The sequence below is a fragment of the Tamandua tetradactyla genome, chromosome 18 (genome assembly GCF_023851605.1).
Source record: "Tamandua tetradactyla isolate mTamTet1 chromosome 18, mTamTet1.pri, whole genome shotgun sequence".
NCBI lineage: Eukaryota > Metazoa > Chordata > Mammalia > Pilosa > Myrmecophagidae > Tamandua > Tamandua tetradactyla.
The window spans coordinates 69,388,007-69,412,281 of record NC_135344.1 but is presented as its reverse complement, the minus strand read 5'-3'; the positions used below and the strand labels follow the sequence as shown (position 1 = coordinate 69,412,281).

The 24,275-nt window shown below is 40.7% G+C and overlaps 1 protein-coding gene across 20 annotated transcripts in view; it reads left to right on the top strand.

Moving 5' to 3' along the window:
• Positions 1 to 24,275, top strand: part of L3MBTL4 (L3MBTL histone methyl-lysine binding protein 4) — a 497,842-nt gene that overhangs the window by 375,927 nt on the left and 97,640 nt on the right. Inside the window, exon 19 of one of the 20 annotated variants that reach the window (XM_077135935.1) lies at positions 15,175 to 15,347. The exons of the other annotated variants lie outside the window; for them this stretch is intronic. Within the exon in view, the coding sequence (XP_076992050.1) occupies positions 15,175 to 15,281 (107 nt within the window). The 3' untranslated portion in view covers positions 15,282 to 15,347. Of the gene's footprint in view, positions 1 to 15,174; positions 15,348 to 24,275 lie in introns of those variants that run through there. 20 annotated transcript variants of the gene reach the window in all.

Below are 24,275 nucleotides of genomic sequence, written 5' to 3'. Positions count from 1 at the left end.
CCATATTCTAAAAATTCTGATTGATACTGAAAGCATTCCGAACATAGTTCATTGTTTTATGATTCAGAAAGCATTCCACAGACTTACTACAGCATCAGGACCATTGTTTTAACTTCACTTTAATTTATATTGATTGATGTGCAAGTACCAGTAAATAAGAATTTCCCATCAGTAGCATGCTCTCAGTACCTATCTATGCTCACAATTTTAAAACCAAATCATTATGCTTATGAAGTTGACTTAAAGGCAATTTTTATTCATTGCTAGGTGTTTCTCTAAGTTCTCCATAAGACTTTGGATTTACCTACAACGGTTTCCAAAAAACTCCCAAATAGACATTTTATCATTGAATGATGTGGTCTTAGAGAAACGTGGAGGGAAGGCCATCAGTACTCAGGAATAGGGCACAGTAGCCCAATGTGTCCCCTCAATATTTAATGAGACAGAGTAGCTAACTGATTGGAAATATCACAAGACCCTTCCAGTGTTTCTGCAGTTTCTGCTCTGGCAGTCATCACTGCCACTTTCAGTTGTCCCTGCTATTAACACTCTTCCTGCAAAGTCAGGAGTTTTTTTATGTAATACAGTAAAAGCCACTGCTGACAAATAGGGCACTTGTGATTCCAGGGTCTGTTAAAATACAACACAGTGCCCCTCGGAACCCCTTCCCATCAGCACAGGTTCTGCGTACTTCAGATGTCCAAGCAAATGCAGGAAGGAAGGCTCCTCCCCAGGACCAGGCTCAGTGTCTTCATAAAAGCCACAAAAGGTGTTCAGTCTGCTGCAGAAATTCCAAGAAAGGGCTGAATTTATCCACTGCATATGTCCTACAGGGAAATGAATGCACCAGGATTTTGCTTCCCTCTTCTTGAATGCAAATGTTAGTGCAGACTGTCATGTCGGGGGCCAACAAGAGTTTAGATTGGCAACCAAATCAGATTGGCAGCACATGCTCCAGTGAGTAGTGCCTGCCAAAGATGTGTGTGGATGAGGTTGCAAGGAGCAACACAAAAGGCACCTCTGGCAATGGGATTCTTGTCTAGCGACAAGAATCAGCATCAATGTTCCTCGCAGCCCCCTACTGACCCCTCAAAGCAGCTGTTAACAACAGTTTGTGCATTTCATCTCCCAGAGACCTAAAGCAGCATTGAAAGAGACTAAATACAGTATGCTCATGACTCTTCTATATGCACTCTATGAAGAAAACCTCCAAGAATCCAAGAGCAAATCAATTCATATTCTGTAACAAAACTTGCTTAATAAAAAGTTGTTTTCATATCTTGGGCAGATTACCTACTGGGAGGGAAAACAAAATCCTCCCCGTTGCTTTCTCTCCCTCTTTCCAGAGCTCATTTGCAGAGCCATGTTATTGCCCTAAGAGGAAAATGAAAAATCTCCATTAAAAGCCAAAAGTCATATAATTCACCACAGAAGCCCCATGAAACTATTGGGGAGTGAGGTGGATTTTATTCAGATGGCAAATCTGAGAACTTTTGTGCACACTGGAGTCAGATTATATTTGCATTTTGGAAAATATTATTAGACATTAATTTTATTGAGTTGCTTAAAATTAGATACTTTAGAAATTAATGTGAATAGGTATTATAATAGAGGGTATCACAGTTTATAAAGACTGAAGAACTTTGCTCTTAAGTTGTAAAAATTGCACAGTGAAGTTATTCATATTTTTAGTATTGTGAAGACTACAAGGTTAATTGCTTTTCATAATGGTGAGACCAACTAGTTTTCACATAGTTTCTACCCAAAGGAAAAGGTTGAGATTTGATTAGCCAGGATTTCATAGAGTCCTAAAGAATTTTTCTCACATATTATATAGAAATATATGGAAAAATAGGATTTGATGAGATGTCAGGTTGCAGCTGTTCTTTATCACCAGGAAAAGGAATACTGAGAGTGAATTTTAAGGCCTTCTGTTGATCTAGTGTCCTCCAAATGGTGTGGCACTTATTATAGCATTTATTGAAGAGTCCTGTTCAGGCACTTGGCACAAATTTTTTTTTTTAAGTTTTATCTCTTAGTACTTATTGAGCAGCATGAGTGCCATTTATAATTACTTTTAATACTCAGAATATTGTATTTACTGCCTTCCTGACCTCATCCCTGTGGTTTTGTGATGGCACTTTGCTAGCTCATCTGTTGGTTAGGTAAAAGTGTAATTAACATGTGCTCTGTACAATTACAAATCTGGCCTTTTGTGCCCAGGAACTTTTCTGACACTGCACTTGTGGAGCAAGCTGCTGCAGCAGTGCATCATGGGAACACAGATTTAGGGCCCAAGAAGAACTTTCAGCCAATTATCCCTTTATTACTTGCACTGTATAAAGAGTCCTGAGAGGACAAGTAATACCTTTGTCACTTACACAGCACAAAAAGTCTAAAAGAGCAGGGTAAGAAGTCCCGTCACAGGGTGGCCAAAAACTGACCCAAGTCAGTTTCAGTAGATGGCAGCTCTGCCCACAGGCCCCACTCCACACCAGAGAAGAGAGACAAAAGCCTATGCTGTTTGACTGGTTTTTATCCATGATGGTGAGAAGGGACCCTGCCACTGAGGATTCCTGTTCTGATAACCGTCTGGGGCTGCTTGTTCCCAGTTTCCAGGTTTAAAGCCTAGCTGGGCCTTTTCATTAGACTTAATATCTCTCCCAGGTCCTGGAACAGCACTCAGTAGAAAGGGGGGCAGGTAGTGGAAGGCCTGGAGGATGTGACTTAGGGTGTTCATGACTTCCCCAGAGAAGGAGGCAGAGGAAGGGGTGGGTAGGTGAGGCCTGGACAGCAGCCACTTAATGGGCATCTGTGATTTCAAGTTGTAGTTTTTCTCTCTTTTCCAAGTAGTATCAAAATAGCACATAATGGAAGGATGTGAGACTTGCTGAGCAGAAGTTCAGGCTGTTGGATAGACCTGTTATTAACCAGCAGGTGGTTTGGGGTCTTACTAAGGCCCTCAGGTCTTCTGTGGGTGGTGGGGAGATTAAGTCCAGCTTACAAGCAAAACTACTCTAGAGACAGAAATTGAAAAAAGAATAATTTGAGTAACTGTAAACAAAGCTAGTTCTGTATTCTTTGTGGGCAGAAGTTACTCTTCTCACCAACCGCTTGAGAATGGAAAGAAGACTGAGGGAAGGTAAAGACACCCACCATGGCCAGGCTCAAGTAGCACTTGCTCACTTACTCCTTATGACCTTAAAGTTAATTGCAGCGTCTTTTCTTCATTTTTTTTAAACTGGAAAAATTGCAGTGCACAGAGCATAGTTGGCCTTCCTAGAACACAGCTAATAAATGGCTGATGGCACCAAGCCTGATAAGAAGTTTGACAGCTGAGGTTTTGGAATCCAACACGTGTTAAAGCTGCATGAGAAACACCTGCCCAAGTGCTAATTGGAGATCCACTGAGAGATGGATTGGCTGCTCCCCTTCATATTTCTTTGTGGTCATGGCATGAAGACAGACTCAAATGAAAGACTTGTGTACTGTCACCAAAGGGTAATTAATCAGCGGTGTTTTCACTCTTCTCTAACGTCTTGTGTCAACATTAATATTCCTTCCATGCATTCTTACAGAGGTTTTTCTTAAAGCAGTCATCTGAGCCCTTACATCCCAATCCAAAATCATGCCACCTCCAAGGATTGCCCAAAATGAAAGCAGATATCCCTTACAGGTGCCCTTGAGAAAACATCCATGTGTAGCTTTGATTCAATAGCAAGTGAAAGGGAATTTGATGTAGTTGAGGAAATAAGATGAAGTTTCTGAGGAAGTGCTATTTGTGATATGAGTAAAGGATGATCAGCAGGTAATGAGATGAAGGGCGGAAAGAAGGAACCTAGCAGCAGAAGGTGGTATGTGCACAGCCCTGTGGATGGGGCAAGAGAGAGTTTCAGGAACTGAAAGTCAGTACAGTGTGAGTGAAGAGAGAAGATGGTTTTGAAGAAAGCATGGTTTGAGATGAGTCTAGAGAGGTAGGCTGAGACCATGGGTTAGAGGTTAGTGGCAAGGCATTGAGGAATTTAAATCCAAGAGGTAGATGTACATGTATTTCTCTTAAATTTTAAAGCTGAGAGAATGAAAAGAGTGTAATATGTGAAAATTATCTTTTAAAACTTTTAATTAAATTTTTCCTGAGATCTTTATGTTCTAATAATCTCATAGATTTAAGCCATTAATAATAATGTAAATTTTAACTATCTAACTTGTCAGGTAACTACAATTACTTTGAGTATTCCAACCAGCAGTGCCATAATTTAATATTAATTCCAGCCCTAGATGTTGACATAAATTCATTCTTCAGCAAGCACTGGAATTCAGTTTCAGAGACATTTAACCATTTTCTGAAATGCAGGAGTTTGTCAGCATCAAGTGACTATGGAATAACCATGCTTATCACGTATCACTCTTAGAGTCCCAGAGCCGAGGAAATACAAAGAGGACGTGTGTGAGCATGTGTATGTGTAATCTATTAATAAATAAGCAGTCAAACTTAATTTTTAGGAAAATTAGTCAACTAAGAGCTTCTGCAAAATCACAAAGCAGAAAGATAAAAAAAAAAAGAATCTGGGGCACCTTATCTTCACCCCTTAATTTGGGGGAGGAAGAACCAAAAACTGAAGGCGTTATTTTTTAGCACAAACATTCAGAAAGAAAAGAAGAAAGGGATTAGACAATATCTGAGAAGATAAAGAGCTAACTCTGGCATTAAAGTGTGGGTGGAAAAGAGCATTTTTGAAGATGCTTTTTCTTTCCTTTAGCATTTTGATCACAGGTAATCTTAGATCCCCACTTAAAGATAACATGCAAAACTGGTAATAGAGTTGCAAATTAGTTATGAAGGACTAACTGTTTTGTCCAAAGCTCTATCTCGAATAATATCAGCTTGTTCAGTGGAAGTCATTGTCAGTATTTTTCTGTTGGGTGCTTCTTCAAGTCAGTGCACCACTGCCCCTTCCTTCGCTTACCAGCCGCGTCCCATTCCTCACCAAGCTGGGCTGTCGGTCAAAGCGATGCTAGAAATTGATTCCTAAGATCTTCTACCATTGTTTTCTAGAATCTCTGCTAGAAACAGATTTAAGAAACTTATTTTTATCTATACTGATATTGGTTAAATCTCATTGTGACAAATATTCAACACAGCAAAATTTCATTACAATGAAAATTCTTTGCTAACCCGTTGGTTCGATTGTAAGGGGATTTAAAAAAACAGTATGTAATGCTGAAGAATTTACCTTTGTATCATATGTAGCTTTGCACAATGCTTCCTACCCTTTGCACTCTGCATATCATTCATTTAATAAGGCAAAAGTAGTATACGATTGAAATATAAATAACTTGAATCAGCAAAATACTACTGGGGGGGAGAGAAAGCAGCATGATTATAACATGTAGGTGGATGAGTTTTATATTCATTGTTGAGAAATGAGGCAGAGGCAATTAAAAAAAATGAAGTATTTTGTATCATTTCAAAAGTAAATTTTCTGCTCTGAAAAATCCCATTTTTCCTTCATGTGCAGGTGAGTTTCTTCCTCTGGAGAAGCTACCCTGAATACTAAACTTGTTCTATCTTCCTTATACAGAAACTTACTTTTTCTAGATAGCCGAGCTGTAAAGTTTCTTGTTCTATCCTGATTTCTTTTTTTCCGCAAAATCCAAGATGATATTTGAAGTGGGTCTGAGACAGAGCTTGTAGTCTACTTTTCCAGCTGTGGGGTCAGACCCAGTTTTTTCTCTAAGAATGCATTTGTGTCAACATCTAGAACTGGAATTAATATTAAATTATGGTTCTGCTGGTTGGAATACTCAAAGTAATTAAGGTGTATTTTGCATCAGTCCCCAACCTAAGGCAAGTGAAGCCTAGTTAGGTCCAAGAGACTGCATCTATGGAGTCCGTATCCTCATTCTTTTTACAAGTCACTGAACCAGAACATTCCACAGATTCCTCCAACTCTTTCTTTATCCACATAGGCTAACCTGTTCTAAAGAATTATTCTTCCTTTCTTTGGATACATGAGTTATTTCGGCCCTTATCCTTCTTTCAGTTTCTCCTCCCAGCTTCCTTCTACCTGACCCCAATGACTCTTCAGAAGCCTGCTTTTCTATTGTTTCCGTATCAGAGGAGCTGGCACTTTATACATCAATTAAACTTTTGTCTGTCCTCACTTGAGAGACTGGAAGATGTAGAGTTAGAGGGATGGAGTGAGAAGCACCCTAGGGATCTCTGGAGAGCCAAAAATTCCCTAACAATTAGCATTAAGCCTCCCCTATATGATCTTAAATGTCATCGATTTTTTTCTAACCCATAATCCTTTATACCTGTTAATGTAGAGGCTAAAATTGGCTGTGCAATTGCAAGGGCTGTGATGACAGTGCTGTGTTCTACCAATTTCCATTTCCATTTTGAAAACAAAGTAATGTACCCTGTTAATATATATCTAGCCAATTTAACCTGGGATTTGTAGAAATCAAGTTTCCAGTCTTGCCTTACTCGTCCAAGGGAAGCACCCTGCACAGATTTCCATTGTGGATCATGGTAACTTTGTACCATGTAACTGCAAGAATGAGATGCTTCTGGTCTCTGGGAATTGCAGAAGTGGCAAAGGATGGTCCTTCCCAGCAGTTCTAAATAGCTCAAAAGCTAGATGTACACTAAGAATTAGCAGTTCATGTATATTCATGCTTATTTGAAATGAGGTGAAGAAAAGAGTTTATCTTCTCTGCAACAAGACAACCTGCAACCCAAATGCACGTGAACGCTCTGCTCATCATCCCATTGTGCTTGTTAGCAGCAGGTTCAGCTGCAAAATAAAAATATATTTTTTGAAATAAAAGCTAAAATAATGCTGAATGATCAGTCTACTCCCATGGGGGGAAAACATAAATTAGGAAAAGAGCTGGGTTTGGAACTTGGATTACATGAGGCTTTTTTCAATGACCACAAACCCCGGCCTCCTAACAAGTAACAATTGGCTTTCGTAAGTGTTTTATGGGGCAGTCTAGCCAAAGAGGAGCTATAATAGGAAACACATGAGCCAGGTAGGTGAGGCCAAGATGAGATTGTAGAAATAATATTTATTAGCATACTGAATATTTCACAACAAAAAATGTATTGGATTTATAAAGGAAAAATCAATGGGTTTAATTTAGCTGTCTGGCTGTTTATACCTTATATGGTATAGTTTTAGTATGCTGTTTGTTCATATGCCTGTTTTAAAGTGTTTTCCTTCATTATTACAAGAAGGTTTCAAATGCAAGGAAATTTCTAGCTGGAAATTCTTAGAAAATTAGTGGAATAGACAGAAATCGAGATAGCAGTAAATAAAAACAAAATTTGGAAACAATTTTTAACTTGGTAAAATCCAAAGCAAGGAGGTGGATGCAAATCAAATGCATTGGGTCTGTTTGAATAAGACTTTGAAAGCTAAAAGGTCATTTTTCTTCCTTTTCTCTTTCTTCTTAACAATGAACTTACAGTACTACCAGCTGATGTTAAAATAATCACTTCCAAGTCTGAAAAGGAAACTCACAAAAACATAAACTGAATTGTGTCATCCTTTCCCATATAAAAGCTTCTTCTTTATTAAAACAAACCTGACACTGCATCTTTTTGGTAAAACAAAGAAAATTTATACATAATACTAAGCCGTCAGCACATGTGTGTGTTTCTGTTCTCTTTCGTTTAACAATCTAATTTTCCCAGACTTAACTTTTTCTAACTCCCTGTCCAGTCACCCAGAATTTTTAGAAGCTATTTGTGTACTTGGTACAAAATTTAAAAGGTCCAAAGCAGGGGTATACAGTGGAAAGTAAGTGCCTCCCTGCCCTGCCCCTCAACCCCATTCCTTCCTTAGGGTCATCGCTCATCCCTTTTCCTGTGTACCTCCCCTGAGATATTCTCTCCTCATTCAAGTGCATGTGTGTGCAGTGAATACGTGCGTAGATGATGGCATACTGTACAAGTTGTTGAAACATTAGTAAACCCCTCGCTTCATTTGGCGAGCGACCTTGACAAATGGTTCATCCAATACACATGGAGTTGTCTCACTCCTTTTTACCTTATAGATGTGCTATAATCTACTTAGACCCTCAGGCCTTTTTCAGTATTTGTTGTTTTCGATATTCACGTGTAAAGGATGTTTTCTATATTCATCATTGCACACTTGTAAGAGTCTATCTATGGATAAATTCTGGAAGTGGAATAACTGGTCAATGGGTATGTGCATTTTACATTTTGATAGGTGATGCCGGATTTCTCTCCAAAAAACTTGTAACAATATATTCCCATCAACAATGCATAAAAGGGACACTCTTTCCACATATGTATTGGGAAACTTTTTTATCTACCCCAATCAAATAGTTTAAAATGGTATTAAAAGTATATGTTTAAGAGCCACTTGTATTCATTTTTTCTATAAACACTTGGTTCAATCCTTTACCCAATTTTCTATGAGTGTTGCTCTATCCGTGTGTAGTTACATAAGTAAATTACCCATTTTCTGTAATGCAAATTCTAGGTATTTTTTCTCATCATTTGCCTGTGGACTTGCTGGTAGCATTTTTATGGCTTTTTATTTATTTATTTATTTATTTTTTGTATTTAAGTATATCAGTCTTTCCTTTTGTGGTATCTAATTCATCTCACACTTAGGAAGGGCTTTTGTTTCCTTAAAAAGAAATCCACCAGTCTCTTCTGATGCCTTTATTATTTTATTTGTTAGGTTTATGTTTCTGTGAGGTGTAAGGTAGGGTTTCGGTGTCCTTTTTTCTGGGTACGTCCTAGTGTCCTTATGCTATTAATTGCTATTAGTCTCTTTTCTACCCTAATCTAAAGTCTAAACTTCATCGTATATTAAATTCCCATATTATTTATTAATCTGCCTGTTTATTCATTAGTTAGTGCACATTGTTTTAATTGCTATAATTTTATGTTATGTTTTAAAATATTAACAGCGTCTATTCCTCTCTTATTAGCTTTCCTTAGAATCTTCCTTGACATTCTATTCTTCCTTATTCATTTTCCTAAATGAACTTGAGAATCAGTTTTTCTGGTAGTGAAAGGAAAAAAGGAAAAGTCCTGTTGGTACTTTCACTGGGATTGCATTAAATTATGGTTTAATTGTGTTTGCACCTTTATAAAGTATGGCCTATAGACTTTTCCCATCACTGCAGTCTTTCTTGTTTCTTCAAAGCATTTTAAGTTTTCTTTTGTAGAGCCTGCATCTTTCTTATGAAGTTTATTCCCAAGCCTTTTATCATTTTGTTGCTACAATAAATGAAATAGTTTTTCCCTGATATCCTCTAGCTTGTGTTGTTTGTATATAAAGACTGTTAACTTATATAAATTAATTTTGTTACCCAGTCACTGGGTCAAATGATCTTTTTACTTGTACTTTTTTTCATGTAATTATTTTGGGATTTCCAGCCAGATTGACATCTGATGTGAAAATAAATTATCATTTTCCCTTTTGAAAGTTGTTTTATTCTAAGTTGCCCTTGACTGAAATAGCTTAAGCTAAAGATTTGAGGTCAGTATATTTAAGCATTCTTCCTGGCAGGTAGGATGGGAGTGCTCTCAGATGCAGGGAAATATGTCAAAGAACACTAGAGCCCTTTACTACTTTCTCTTAATTCTATCTTTACTTTTATTTGTTGGCTCTTTTTTTGTTTGTTTTTTTTACTTAAAAAAATTACAATAATGAATTTCTCTTCTTTGCTTAGTGCTTTTAAACAATAAGGTAGGAGGTGATCATGGCTTTAGTGATTTAAACATTGACCTCATATGTTTCCTTACAAGTTCACTTAATAGAGAGAAAAAATGTTCAAATGCAGAAGAGAATTGTTGCCCAGTTAAAATTAAATGAAATATGATTTTAATATTGAGTATGTTTTGTCATCTCATTGTTTGAAAATTGGTAATCTTGTGAGGAACCAAATTAATTTTTTTTCTTGTTCTATAACTTAACTCAGAGGCCTCCGCTCTGATAATGCTCCTAAGTCTCATCAGTGCAAGCAGTAGTTATCTTACTGGTGGGTGTGAAAGTTAATTAAGATACTCGGTTGAAAGAATATGAATAATTTTAGTTTTATTGCAGTTAAATTCAACATAGGGTGAGGAAAATTAGTGCAAGGAGTCAGGAGTTTAATCTTACTTCAGAAACCAATTTGTTGTGCGACCCTTGGCAAATTATTTGACCTCTGTACTTTGATATTTTCAATTTGTGAGTATAAATGTTACTGAATATGCACAGAACTTTTTATAGTAATCATCCTCTGCAGTCACTATTCGGAGTCCTCAGGAGCAGTCGTGTGCATTGACATCATTACTCACCATTGTCATTCTGATCCCAGCATGGCATTTTGGTTGAGGACACTGGAGAGGTCTGCTGTAGGCCTGCAGTCAAGGGTAGGGCAGGGATAAGAACCCACACTATAGGTTTGCAATCAGCAGCTGCCTTTAGCTTCCCTGCAATGTGTACAGTCTCCCTACTTCTCAGAAATTTACTAAGGATGAACTCTGACCTCTTTGATAGAACTCTTGCAAATTGAATATGTTAAATAATGTTCATACCAATAGACCTTTCAGGCATAAGGCACTGGCACTGTCCAGCATTGGGAAGGCTTAAAAATATTTTTAATTAAGGAAAATAAATCCTATTTGATAAGGAGTCAAAAGGGCCACCAAACAATGTTCTCTTTAAATTATGTATACCAAGCCTTTTTCCTTTCCTCTGACCTAGCGCACTACTCTGTCTTGTTCCAACCCTGCTTTTTTATGATTTCCTGTTTCAACACCCTTTCTAAGGCTAGAAAAAATCCACAGCAGAAAGCCACATGAAAGAAGTCAGTAATATTATGATGAATCTGTGCACCTACCAAGTTCTTAATTTAAGACATAATATAAGGGTTACTATAAAACTTACAGTTACTATCCCCATAGAACACCAGATAGCTGAGATGCTCAGGAGATGAGATAGGTTGAAGCAAAATGTCTACCAGCCCTTAAAAACCTGAAGCCCTGCTCAAAGGTAATGAGCAATGTGAAACTACAAATAGTAAAGATTTGGAATAGTAATCAGAGTGAATGTTTTCAGAAACAGGAAAAACTGGAATATACAAATGGTTTCATTAGACTTTGTTTTGACTGCATGAAAAGATTTAGGCTTATCTTGAGCTTAGGATTCATTTTGAGAAGGACAGATGAATCTTGGGTTTTATTAGATGGGGGAGTGGGTGGGGAGTGTGGGTATCAGGAGAGGGGGGTTATCAGGAATCACTGAGACCCTTCAGAGGAGAGGCAAAGAAGAACTCTTCTCTTCTTAATCAGGGAGTAGTGGCTCTAAAATATATTTGATTGTCATGTTTACTGGAAGGTAACTGCTTTGGATATCCAGTGGATGATTAGCTAATAATTTCTCTTCTGAAACTTCATTTCTCAGAATTTTGGTTTGCTTGGTTTTTACCAGAACCAAAACAGAACTCTCACTTTTCGAATATCCTCAGCAAAATTGTACCTCTCTTGAGGCTTTCAGATGAGGAAAAGACTTGGTATTGATGGGCAGTCCTGAGTAAACAGAAGAAAGAAAAAGAGCTGCTTGGAACAGAGGAACAGAAATTATTTTTAAACACCCTCTGTGCTTATTTAGCTAAATGCAGGAGGCGTACCAAACTTTATTTTCAAGTATATGACCTTTTCACAATCATAAACTGTGTGCCAGAATGTACCAGAATGTGCAGTAGTTTTAATTAGCCACACTGTTGTGTAAAACCCACAGCCAAACTGAATATGGGGATGGGTGTTTTTTTTAATACCCCTTTATTTGAGTAATTAGGAAAAAAGGACCATTGTAAGCAGCATTCTTCAGCCGAGTTTATCCTGGCCTTTTAAATTTTAACGAGGGTAGGGCAAGAACAGTAGTATAAATTACACTATTTGGTTTCATTTCTTAATTTACAAAAATGAATATGACCAGCATTAATTAATTAGCAGACACTATTAAGTAATGGTGTCTTTCAGATAGGTGACCTGAAAGGGGAAAAGGGAGGTAGATGCTTGGACTATACTTTGTCTCTGTGGGCGTCAGTGACTATGATTTTGGAAGGCAATATTCTGGAATATGTTAGGGAATGACAATGACAGATTTATTTTGTATTTTGTGCTGTAAAAGCATTTATGTAAATTTAATTGCTAGATTTACAATATAAAAATCTTTTGAAAATGGGAACTTCTCAGTCGGATTTTATGAGATGACAGTAAGAGAGGGGCGAATAGCAGCCCCCAGCTGTGTGGTAATTATGACCGCTGCATTAAAAAACAATGCTTGTAGGGGCCCCCATTTGGTGACATTCCAATAGATAGTCATCCAAACTGCAAAATACACAAATTTTAAAGTTGTGAAAATTGCAAGAGAACGCTATCAAGAAATATAGAGGCACTTACAGCCAAGTAATAACAATGATCGATTTTATATAAATGATAAATTGAGAGTTTATCTCTGAAAAATCTATATACAGCAATAAAAATAGTGCCCTATTTAGAAAATGTTGATTTATGGACAACTTTTCAGGGATACATCTGTTGTGTAGTGTGGGTACATGCATTTTATTCTTAAAGTAACTTTTTTCAGTGTGGTATATGATGTAAATAATACCACACTGGTAAGTTTTTTAAATGAGAGAGGAGGTTTGTGAGACATGAAATAACGAGGTATCTGCATAGACATTGTGCTGGGATGAAAAATGCATTGAGTTCACATCATAAGCCTCCTGCTTTTAAACTACACATGCTTGAGCAAGCTTCTTGACATCACTGAGCCTCGGTTTCCACACACATAAATTGGGGATGATCCTACTCACCCTTTCTATGTGGCTCTGAGGATAGGATGAGGTGATCTGTGCAAGGGGCGGCCCAGAAATTAGTGTGCAGTTTACTATGATGATCATTTTATATGAAAATGGTTTTCATTTGAAATGACTTTAAAAACTTCATCCAAGCAATTTTAAGAGATTTTAAAAATCCCCCTTTTTTTTTATGCTGTATGGAGGGGGTCACATTTTTTTTCCATGTGAGTATCCCCTTTCTTGCAGCACCATTTGTTGAATTTTTATTTGTTTGTCTAGGAAGTGCATGGTCCGGGAATTGAACCCGGGTCTCCAGCATGGCAAGCGAGAATTCTGCCACTGAACTACCCTTGCACTCCCACGCCCCCTCCTTTTTAAATTTTCCCACAATGCTCTGCATAATGCTTGGCAAAAATGGTACTGAATAAATGCTCATAGCATGTTGAACTATTTAATCCTAATCAATTTACATTCTCATTTTTTAGAATGCTAAATTCTTCCAGAGGAAATTAGCCATTTATTTCTGCATTTTCCATTGGAATCTTCACCATTCTATCAAAGGGAAAGAGAAGCTGGCTCACCTTCCTTCGATTTTCACTTTCTTTCCCTTTGAGGTTTAGAGACTATTAAAAAAAAATAGAGCTTTCTTATATCTTTCTACATAGCTTGAAACAGGACATTCAGATGCATTTATCTTTTCCAGTTTTTATTGTCATCCCCATAGCTAGTAAGAACAACCATTCCCCATGCATTCTCTCCCACAGAAGTTAGCATGTGTAGCCATATGAGTGATTTATCTTAAACTTTCAGTATTGCTACAACATAATTGGAGATGAGCAGGAGCCGTCTCACAGGGGAGAGGAAATTCTGTGCACCTGCCAGGCACATTTTCACGTTGCATGTTTAGTCTCACTCAGTGCTTACTGTCTCCCACATGCCTTGACCTTTCAGGGAGGAATCCGGGCCCAGGGAGATGGAGACGGTGATCAGACTAGAAAGGGAGGGTGGCGAGCATGGGGTCTGGCTCGGGGCTCAGCTCTCCCAGCAGAAGATACAGGTCGGCGTTCAGTAATAGTGGCTGATTTTTTGAAAGTGAAAAAAAAAGTAAAATATTTTTAAACATTGCAATTCTGGTTGTGACTTCTAAGTCCCACCCTAGCGGAACAGGGGGAACCTGGGCCTAATCATTCCTCTCTGTACTTTAATTTTTTCAAAATGATGGAGAATTGCAGTGCCCACCTCTCAGAGCTGCTGCCGGGGTTGGATGCGCTCATTCAGATACAGCGAGTGCAGCGGGCCTGGCACGCAGGCAAGTGATGAAGCTGGAAAGGCTTATTTTGAAAGACCTTTAAGCAGTGCTAAAGAATTTAGACTATAGTTTGATGGCAGTGGAGAATCACTGAAAGCTTGCAAACTAAACTTATCCAGCAGGCACATGATTAGATTAAGGTTCTGAAAAACGCAATTAAAAGCACTGTGGAGGATGTAACGGGTGGCGCCAAGCCCAGAAACAAGGAGACGGGATAGGAGGTTTCACCTGTGCTCCAGCCAAGAAACAGTGGGTTTTGCAGCAGGAAAGTGGTGGCAGACATGGAAGAGTGATTCCCTAGGTTCCTTAGTGGAAGAATCGAAGGGACTTAGTTGCCAGTTTAACATGGGCATAAGGAAACAAGTAACTCTACGTGACTTTGAGGATGCTAGCAGCCAGGTGTGCGGTGAGGTTCCCAGAATAGGAAATATTAGATAAGAAACAGGTTTTATGGTGAGGATAATGAGCCTAATTTAAGACATGCTGAATTTCTTTCCTACAGAACACCTTTCTTCCTACAAAACATCTTTGAGAAAATATGTATTAGAAATTGGCTCTGGGGTTCAGAAGCTAAGTGCGGGATAAAGATCAAGGTGTGGGTTTTATCCAGAAAAGTGGCAGGTGAGAACCTGGGACTAAACGGCCACCAGCGACAGTCCTTATTTAGCTTAACCTCATCAGCAGTATCACCACACCACACGCTCATGGTGGGTGCACAGTCAATATTTGTAAAGGACAGAGTGGGGGAAGAAGAGAATGGTGAGAGAGTCTAATGCCAGAAGAGAAAATGCCAAGAAGAGGAGGGAGACACGGGCAGGGAAAGAAGCACTAACAAAAGAGATTGAAAAATAAAACTCACAGGAGAAGCAGGCACAAAGGACGGTCATAGTGTGGCTTTGCTTGTAACTTACCTTTATTTGTTCGTATTGAATAAAATTTCACAGATACTCTAAAGATCAGTGTTTCCTCCCTTTTCCACTCTGAGGAAAGAGTCTGAATACTGCTATTTAGTCACTTCGTTGCAGGGAGCCGCATGAAAGGCCGGGGCTCCCGCTGGAGAGCAGGTCCTGTTGCAGGTAACAAAAGGGAACGAAAGCACTGCTGGAATGTTCCTTCCAAGCTCCTAGAATAAAACCTGACGACAGTGGAAGGCATTGTGCTTTCCAACAGACTGTATCTTTGAAAATAAATGGCTCATGATCTTAGCTTTTTGTCTCCTTCAGTCCATTTTTCCATTATCCCTTTCTGAATTTGTTCACCAAGCTATATCCTATCCTGCAGATTCACCTGTTGCCAGTATCTCCCATAGTGACATGGAAATACATTGAAAAAAGAAAAAAAAAAGGGGGGGTTTCCTCCTGCTCTGGATTTCCATGAGGTGACCTGGGTCAGGCATGCCTTTGCTGCTGAAATGCTCTTTCCACTAAGTCCTCAGCCCACTACAAGTTGCCTGCTGTCCTCTACTCCCCCGCCCTGCTCACCTCGAGGGGGCAAAACCCCTCAAACTTGTCCAGGACTTCATTTACTTGACCTTGAAAATGCATTTGGTCCTGTAAGACTAGTCCCACCTTCTCGAAAAATTCTACTTCGGCTTCCTAGACATCACCCTCTGCTGCTTTTCTTCTTCCGGCCTTCCTCAGTCTCCTTTGCTGGCTCCTCTTTCTCCATCTGACTTTAAATGTTATTCCATGGGGCTCTCTTCTCCACCAATCTCTGAGTAATCTCATTTAGTCTTCTGGCTAATGACTTCCAAAGTTCTGTCTCCAGCTCATATCCCACTGTTGGATGTACCCCAGATACAGTAAACTGGTTCAAAACTAAACTCATTATCTTCTCTTCTATACCTACTCCTACTGAGGTGTTTCCTACATCAGAAAATGACACCATCATCTATCCATTTGCCCAAGCCAAAAATGAGGGTCATCCTTGACTCTCCCCCACTGATCACCCATCTCCAGTTAACGCCAGACCTACCTCCAAAGTGCCCTCTCCATCTGTACTGCCTCTGCCTTAAACCAAGCCACCCTCTCACCTTACTCAGGCACCTTCTCCTCTAATCCTTCCCATCACCATTAGCTCCCATCCTCCAACCAATTGGATAAGGACCCATTTTCTGTAGTTCCAAGGCCCTGTAATCACTAAACTTCTCCTATCATAACATGCATCAGACTCTATTTTAGTTGCTTGTTTAGCTGTCCAGTTCTCCTGCAGAATGTTAGCTCTAAAGGGACAGAACCCATATCTGTTTTGTTAAAACACATATCTGCATGCAATAGGCATTAAAGAAACTTTTACTGAATAAAAAGTGCTCCTGGGGAATGCAAAGATGAACAAGAAAACATGTGTCCTACCTCTAAGGAACTTCTAATCTCATAAAGAGGAAGACATAATTATCATGTAATTGGTATAGTCATAGAAACTTGTACATAATCCAGATTAGAAAAGGAAATGGCTGACTTTGGGAGACTTGAGTTGGTCTTTAAAAGGTGAAAGAAGGCAACCTAAGGCGATCACCATAGAAAGCACTCCTGCTTTGGATTTGGCTCTGCCACTAATTAGTTTTTTGGGATCTTGGGCAAATTACCTAACTCTTCTCAACCTTAACTTCTTTCTCCAGAAAAGTGAGATAATAATAATGTGCTCCACAAGGCTGTTGGTAGGATGAGATTGAGTCATTTAAATGACACATACAAAGCATGGCATTTCATAGGTTCTCCCTCCATACCAGCTGTTTTATATTTGAATGAATTTAAATACATTTACTCTGTTTCTTGAAGGAACGCACTTTAGGACTAATAAGAAAACAAAAATCTGCTTTTCGAATGTGACTAAAATTACAATTTTGTCTACCTGAGGGAAATTTCTGAACTATAGTCTGATACATAATTTGTGGTTGCCTCCATCAAACTGTAATGAACTGTAGAGAACCAATGGACAGCCTTTATGCTAGAAAACTCCTCTTAATACAACCTGTGGTAATTACTTGCACTATTCTCTTTGTGTTTCGAGTGATTTATGAGGTAGTAACCTCTCTTCCCAGAACCTTGCCCTCGACAACATGGTCTGCTCAGGGAAGTTCTTTTTTTTTTGGCTTTTAAAAAGGGAAATTTATTAAGTTGCAAGTTTACAGTTCTAAGACCATGAAAACATCCAAACTAAGGCATCCAGGAAAAGACAGCTTGATTCAGGAAAGACCCATGGGTCCAGAACACCTCTGTCAGCTGGGAAGGCACATGGTGACATCTGCTAGCTTTCTCTTATCATTTCATAAGGCTTCCCTGAGGGTGTTCTCCTTCTGCATCTCCAAAGATCTCTGGCTGTGTGGGCTCTAAAGCTTTTTCCAGAATTATCGCCTCTTAAAGGGTTCCATTGAGCAACCCCACCTGAATGGGTAGAGACACAACTCCATGGAAACCATCTAATCAAAAGTTACTACATGCAATTGAGTGGGTCACATCTCCATGGAAACAAAAAAGATGCCACCTAGCAATATTGAATGAGGATTAAAGGGCCTGGCTTTTCTGGGGTACATAATAGCTTCAAACCGGCACACCAATATTATTACAGTCCCATTTTTGTTAATAATATAGAAAAAGACCTATGAGCAACAGTTGTTTTTGTTTGCTTGTTTTTTTATTTATTAAATATACCAACATACAAACACAAACATTCTTACCATATGATCATTCCATTCTACGTATATAATCAGTAATTCACAGTATCATCACATAGTTGTATAATCATCATGATGATCATTTCTTAGAACATTTGTATCAATTCAGAAAAAGAAATAAAAAGAAAACAGAAAAAAGTTCATACATACCAGACCCCTTGCCCCTTCCTTTCATTGGTCACTAACATTTCAAGCTACTAAATTTATTTTAACATTTGTTCCCCCTATTATTTATTTATTTTTAATCCATATGTTTCACTCATCTGTCCATAAGGTAGATAAAAGAAGCATCAGACACAAGGTGTTCACAATCACACAGTCACATTGTGAAAGCTGTATCCTTATACAATCATCTTCAAAAAACCTGGCTACTGGAACACAGCTCTACATTTTTAGGCAGTTCCCTCCAGCTATACCATAACTAAAAAGGTGATGTCTATTTAATGCATAAGAATAACCTCCAGGATAACCTCTCGACTCTGTTTGGAATCTCTCAGTCATTGACACTTTATTTTGTCTCCTTTCTCTCTTCCTCCTTTCGGCTGAGAAGGTTTTCTCAATCTCTTGATGCTGAGTCCCAGCTCATTGTAGGATTTCTGTCCCACATTGCCAGGGAGGTCCACACCCCTGGGAGTCATGTCCCACGTAAGAGGGGGAGGACAGTGAGGTTGCTTGTCATGTTGGCTGAGAGATAGGCCACATCTGCTCAGGGAGGTTTTACTTTAAAAGTAAAAATCTGTGACTGTCTGCAATAGCAGAGATGCCTTTGAAGACATTTACTATGAATTATAATTCTGATCAAAAGCCACTGGTAGTATCAATGCATTGCATTTCATTTCCTTGAGGAAAGAGCTGTGTCCTCTAACCCTATTCCTTATGATGTTGGTAATCTAAAATATCTGAGTATCTTAATCCAAAGAAATAAGATCATGAAATTTCTACCACTACTTCCACGTCCCTATCAGAATGCCAGCGAGTTCATTTCAGTAGTTAATTCACTTACACAGCTGAAGAAGATTCTGCTGGAACCTTTGCTTCTCCCTCTCTTTAGTGTGTGGATCAGAATCTTTGTTCTTAGATTGTTTCCAAACCTTAACTCTTTTAGAGCCCAGGCATGTCCGTGTCTGTTTTGAAGTTCTCTAAAGATTGACAGTCCAGATTATCTAAAAACCAATGTGCTTATTTAGATGCTCAGAGGTGGTTGGTTTACATTTTGGAAGAACAAATTCCAGTTTGCCCTCAGAATTCAGGGTAGGGGAAAAAATGGTTGGGCTTTTTTTTTTATTTTTATGGCATTTCTTAGGAATTACATTGACATTGTGTGGTGATTTGAAACTGTCTGCAATCCAGAAAATCGTGTTCTTAAAACTAATCCATTCCCGTGGGTGTAAACCCATTGTAAGTAGGGTATTTTGATAAGGCTACTTCAGTTAAGGTGCCACCCACCCCTTTCAGGATGGGTCTTAATCATCTTACTGGAGTTCTTTGTAAGAGAATGAAGTTCAGAGAGAGAGAAAGCCACAAAAGTAAAAAGCTGAAGTCAGTGAAACCAGGAAGAGACCAGCAGACACCACCATGTGTCTTGCCATGTGACAAAGGAGCCAAGGATCACTGGCAGCCAGTCTTCAGAAAGAAAGCATCACCTTGGTGATGCCTTAATTTGGACATTCTCATGGCCTTCAACTGTAAGCTAATAAATTCCTGTTGTTAAAGGCCAACCCGTTTCATGGAATCTGTTTTGAACAGCCTAGGCAACTAAAACATGTTGCAAGCTCACAACACATGAATTCTCTCATATTTCTGGATGTGTTAGATGGTGCTGAAATCTCTAGTAAGTAGTCAGTGGTAATTGCCATTCTAGAATTTCCTAATATTCTCTGTAAAGACTTAAATTTAACTTTCAGTGGCTAGCCAAAGGACCTCGGTGTGATCCTTTGCCTCAAAACCTCCCAAAGTTCTCCATAGCCTTTGTAGTGGGTCTCCACCCTGTTGTACATTAGAATCACCTGCATAGCCTCTTGTTAAGGATACATATTCAGGCCCCAACCAAAAGGTTATAATTTGGAAATGCTGTAGAGAAGGTCAGGCACAGGTATGCTTTTATTTTACTTCTGGGTGATATGGGAATGCAGTGAGGACTGAGAATCACTCCTCTGTAGATGCCTTCCCAGATCTTTGTAGCCAGCCTCAGTCAGACTTTGTCGCATCCTCGCTCTCTCTCTCTGCCTTCAGGACCTGACCCACATCTCCATGCTCATCATATCACCTCTTCCTCAGTTTTCACCCACCACTTGCCTTCTTTTGAAATCCTCGTTCTTTCTTCTGAAATCCAGTGCATCTCTTCAAATAGTCCCTCCTAAATCTTAATAGGCAGAAGTAGAAACCTGGAACATCTGAAAAAGTCTTATCACCACCACCACCCATCCCAGAGATTCAGATCAGTAGGTCTGAGTGGGGTCCAGGAAGGGGTATTTTATCAGTACCCAAGTCGACTCAGTTTCCCACACAGGGAAACTTTAAGCTTTCCCCTGCACAGCCTTCCCAACTCAGCACTCAGAATGCACCGCTGCCTCCTCTGCTCCTGCAGCTTTGTTCGTCCCACGAGGGAAACACGCCCTATGTGGTATGATGGGTCGTTTCTCAGGGTCTACATCCTGCATTTTCCTGGCAGTCCCCAAGGGCAGGGAACCGCCGTCTTCATTGTTGTCCTCGGCCCTTAATTCAGTGCTGGCATAATTCAGAAAATGTGTGTTGAATAGACAGTGGTGTTTTGTGACATAACATGTATTTATAATTTAAAATTACAGTGTACAATCTAGAAAAAGTAAATAAGACTCGGCAGCTGCTGCCTCGTGACTCAGTGTCGGCATCAGGAGTGAGATGTTTTCCTGCCTTCCTGGGGCTGCCGAGCTTCAGGCTCCCCAATCCTGTCACTTCTCGACGCGCATTTCTGATCACCAGCAGGTCCGAACCTGCCAGTTTTAATCTAAGCTGCATTTAAAGCCATTTTACATGTTTCGATCAGCTTTTGAAGTGCTTTTCCATGGGGGTAAAAATACAGGCCCCTATTTGGAGTATCAGTGAACGTGGTTGTTTTCTCTTTTCCTGTTGCCAAATTTCTGTAACTATCAGGGCAGGAGCCTGCTGGGGATATTTATGTTCCCTTCATGCCTGTGAACCCCAGGGAGACCTTGGGCCTCACTCCCAGACACAAGCCACCCCCTCCTTTGCTGGAGAAAGCAGGAGGCCTTGAACACCCTGGAGCTCCGCTTACCTTCCCAGCGTCTCAGGGCCACCGAGACCCCCGGCGTGCAGCTGCCCACACTGGGCTCTTCCCTCGGTCTGCAGCCCCGCTTCCCTGATCTCCCTAAATTGGATTTGGGGCCCCCCAGGTTCTCCTTTTGTACTGATCTTCGGGGTACTGTAGACTTAGCGCCATGTGCTAAAATGGCCTGTCTACTTGCTGGTGACCCCCCCACTCCAGCCATTCCCCTGCTGCCCCCCTAGCAGACTCCTCTCCTGACCAAACTGGTCTGGTTTTTTGCTCTCCAGGCAAACCCTGCTTCATCCCCCTCCACACCTTCCCATGCTGTGGCCGTCCCAAGAGTGCCACTTGACTGTGTTCTCCCAAGCCACGCCCTGCCCCGGAAGGCTCCCTGCAGGCCACTGGTGTGTGGGTTTGCCCTGACCCCACCCCACGCCGTCCCACCCCGGCTGGCAGCCAGTCCTCACCTGAACGGCTAGAGCCCTCAGTATAGGCTGCACTTAGTTGTGACTTATTTTTATACAGATGCTCTTTCTTCTCATACTTTCTGACTTTGTAAATTCCCATTGGACTTTGTGGGGAGTCGCGGCTCAATAAATATTTGCAGATGGTGATGGCTTCTTGCTGGAGAGGTCAACAAAGACTCCCACGGGTAGGGACAAAGCGTTAAGGGTGGCCCTGCTCCCATCCCTGTCCCCTTGGTTGCTCATTCTGGGCACTGTGCTCAGAAGGGCGTCTGGCTTAATGCCTCAGCTCTGGGCAGCTCTGACATGGTTACCCACTCCTCCTCCTCGGCAGCCTCAGATCTCCTGACTCTCCATATCTCTGGCCCCTCCTTCCTAGACTTCTTTAGAGATCCTTCTTCTGCCAGTTACTACAGTTTGAGTTCCTCAGGGACCTTTCCTTTCTCAGAACCTCACCTCTTTTCTCTTTACACATTCCCTCTGTTGGGATATCATCTACTCCCTGGCTTCAGTTAGCAGTCTATGTGCCGAGCACTTCGCAGTCTGCCAGTAGCTCCAGCCCCCAGCTCTTTCCTGAGCTCCAGCCCCTTACGTTCTGCTGCTTGCTGGACATCTCCATCTGGATGGCCCCAAGTACCTACCTCATCTTCTGTCCTCCCTACAAGCCTTCCCTTCCTCCACGGCCCTGAAGCCAGAAGCCAGAATAACCCCAATGACCTTGCTCCCCTTTACCAGTGCAATCCTGCCCATTCCTCATAGTATTCCTCATATCCATACACTTCTCTCCTCCTGTGACACCAAGTCCAGCCCCGGGGTTTCTTGCCTTGATTACTCCCCTGGCCAGCCCACTTGTTCATCCCATTTCTACCTGTTGCCCTCTCTCAGCCATTCTTCATGCAGCAAGCCAGCACGATAGTTCTGAAAGTCGAATGTAATCACATAATGGTTCTGCTGGAGGCTCTTCAAAGTTTCATCATTGCTCTTTGGAGAGAGTCAAGTTTTCTTACCCATCCATCGTCTGTTCCTATCTAACCTCTCCTTCCCTCTTGCATCTGTCCTGCTCCCCTGGCCCTGTGCTAGGCTCCCACCTCAATGAGCTTCTCCCTGCTGGATTCTTCTGTGCCCTTCTCACCTCCCAGCCTCCACCCTCTGCGGTCACCTGCACACTCTTCACCTGTCTCCTTCTTCCTCCGTGAATTGTGATCACGGATTTTACTTACCCACAGTCTTCTCTGACCTCGCATGCTGGGCGGAAATCCCTTTGTTTAATCACAATCTTTGTCCAACACCTTTAAAAATCGATTTTGCCACACTAAGCTTACAACAGCAGGCAAAAGGAGCAGAAAACACTAAGCTTCATTTCCAAAGAGAAAATTAAGGCACAGAGTAAGGAAGTCTCTGGCATAATATCACCCTGTATTTGCAGAGCTGGGACTAGAAGTCTCCTTCGCTGCCTCCTAGACCATTGCCCCAGGCTCCCTGCCCTTAGGCTAGTTGTTAGAAAACAGGGTAACCCTTCTCTCTACCCAGAAAGTCTTATGTAAAGAGAAGATGGTTGAGAAAGCATATCATGAGAAAAAAGTGACTATTTTATTCATTCAGTCCCTCAGCAATGCTTTGCCTTGCCTAAATATGTCAAGCTGCATCTGCCTTTGTGTGCTTGCACCCAAAACATGGGAAATAATGTGCAATTACAATTGCAAGAAGAGCTACTGAGGTCAGGCATAAATAGAGGGCCAGGGCCACTGACCAGAAAGGGGAGCCCCCTGGACTACTGGGAACAAAAGGCATTTCCTTGTCAAGCCTGGGACTGGAGCTGGGCGAGGCTGTGAGCAGAGGAAAGAGACTGGGCAAGAGCCTGAGCAGAAATCTAGTAATTGAGAGTTATGGACCAGAAGAAGAGTACAGATTCTCATCACCATGTAATAGTGAAGAAGAGAAAATATTCACCTTAAAGTTTTTTTATCACCTTCCAATGCCAGCCCAAGACTGGCATTCAGCCAATTATAGCTGAAAAGTTAGGGGAAGGGCAAGCCAGCACAAGAAGCTAAAAGAGAGAAAACTGGCACACAGAAGGAGCCAATGAATTTTCCCTTGACTTTTGTGATCACATGTTTAAAAAGCCCCTTCCTTTGCCAGTGGGAATGTGTTTGCCTGCCAGTGCCTGCCCCTCTACTCGTTGAAAGTCATTCCAAAGTAGGACATTTCTCTTGGCAACAGAACTGAACCTTCAGGGGCCCTGTGGGCAGTGATGCTCTGGGTTTGCTGATCTGATTCCTCTTAGAAGAGTGAAAGTGTGTGGGGTAGTAGATCTGGTCACTCTGATGACCAGATCAGAGAAAGAACCCAGAGCTAAGGGAGCGAGGGAGATTTCTGGCTACCCCAGTGGAAAGGGAAGGCAGCAGTAGAGAAGAAGAGCTCAGTGCTGGGAAAGTAGATTCAAGATGAAAGGGAGAGTAAAGCACAGCATACAAGTATGTCAACCTATAAGAAATCACACATGGTCACACTCATTCTTACCTAGAGTTCAAGATGAAAAATGTCAGGACAGTGAGTGTTTGCCTATTTGGAAAATATTTTTTATGTCTTTGCCACTGATCAAAAGAGAAAAATGGTCAATCCTGTTGATTTCAGGCAAAACTGACACTAAAATCATATGCATGTATATATTTCCAAGACTTGTTTTCTACAGCTTGAAACCTGCACTCTTTCCTTATCATATTT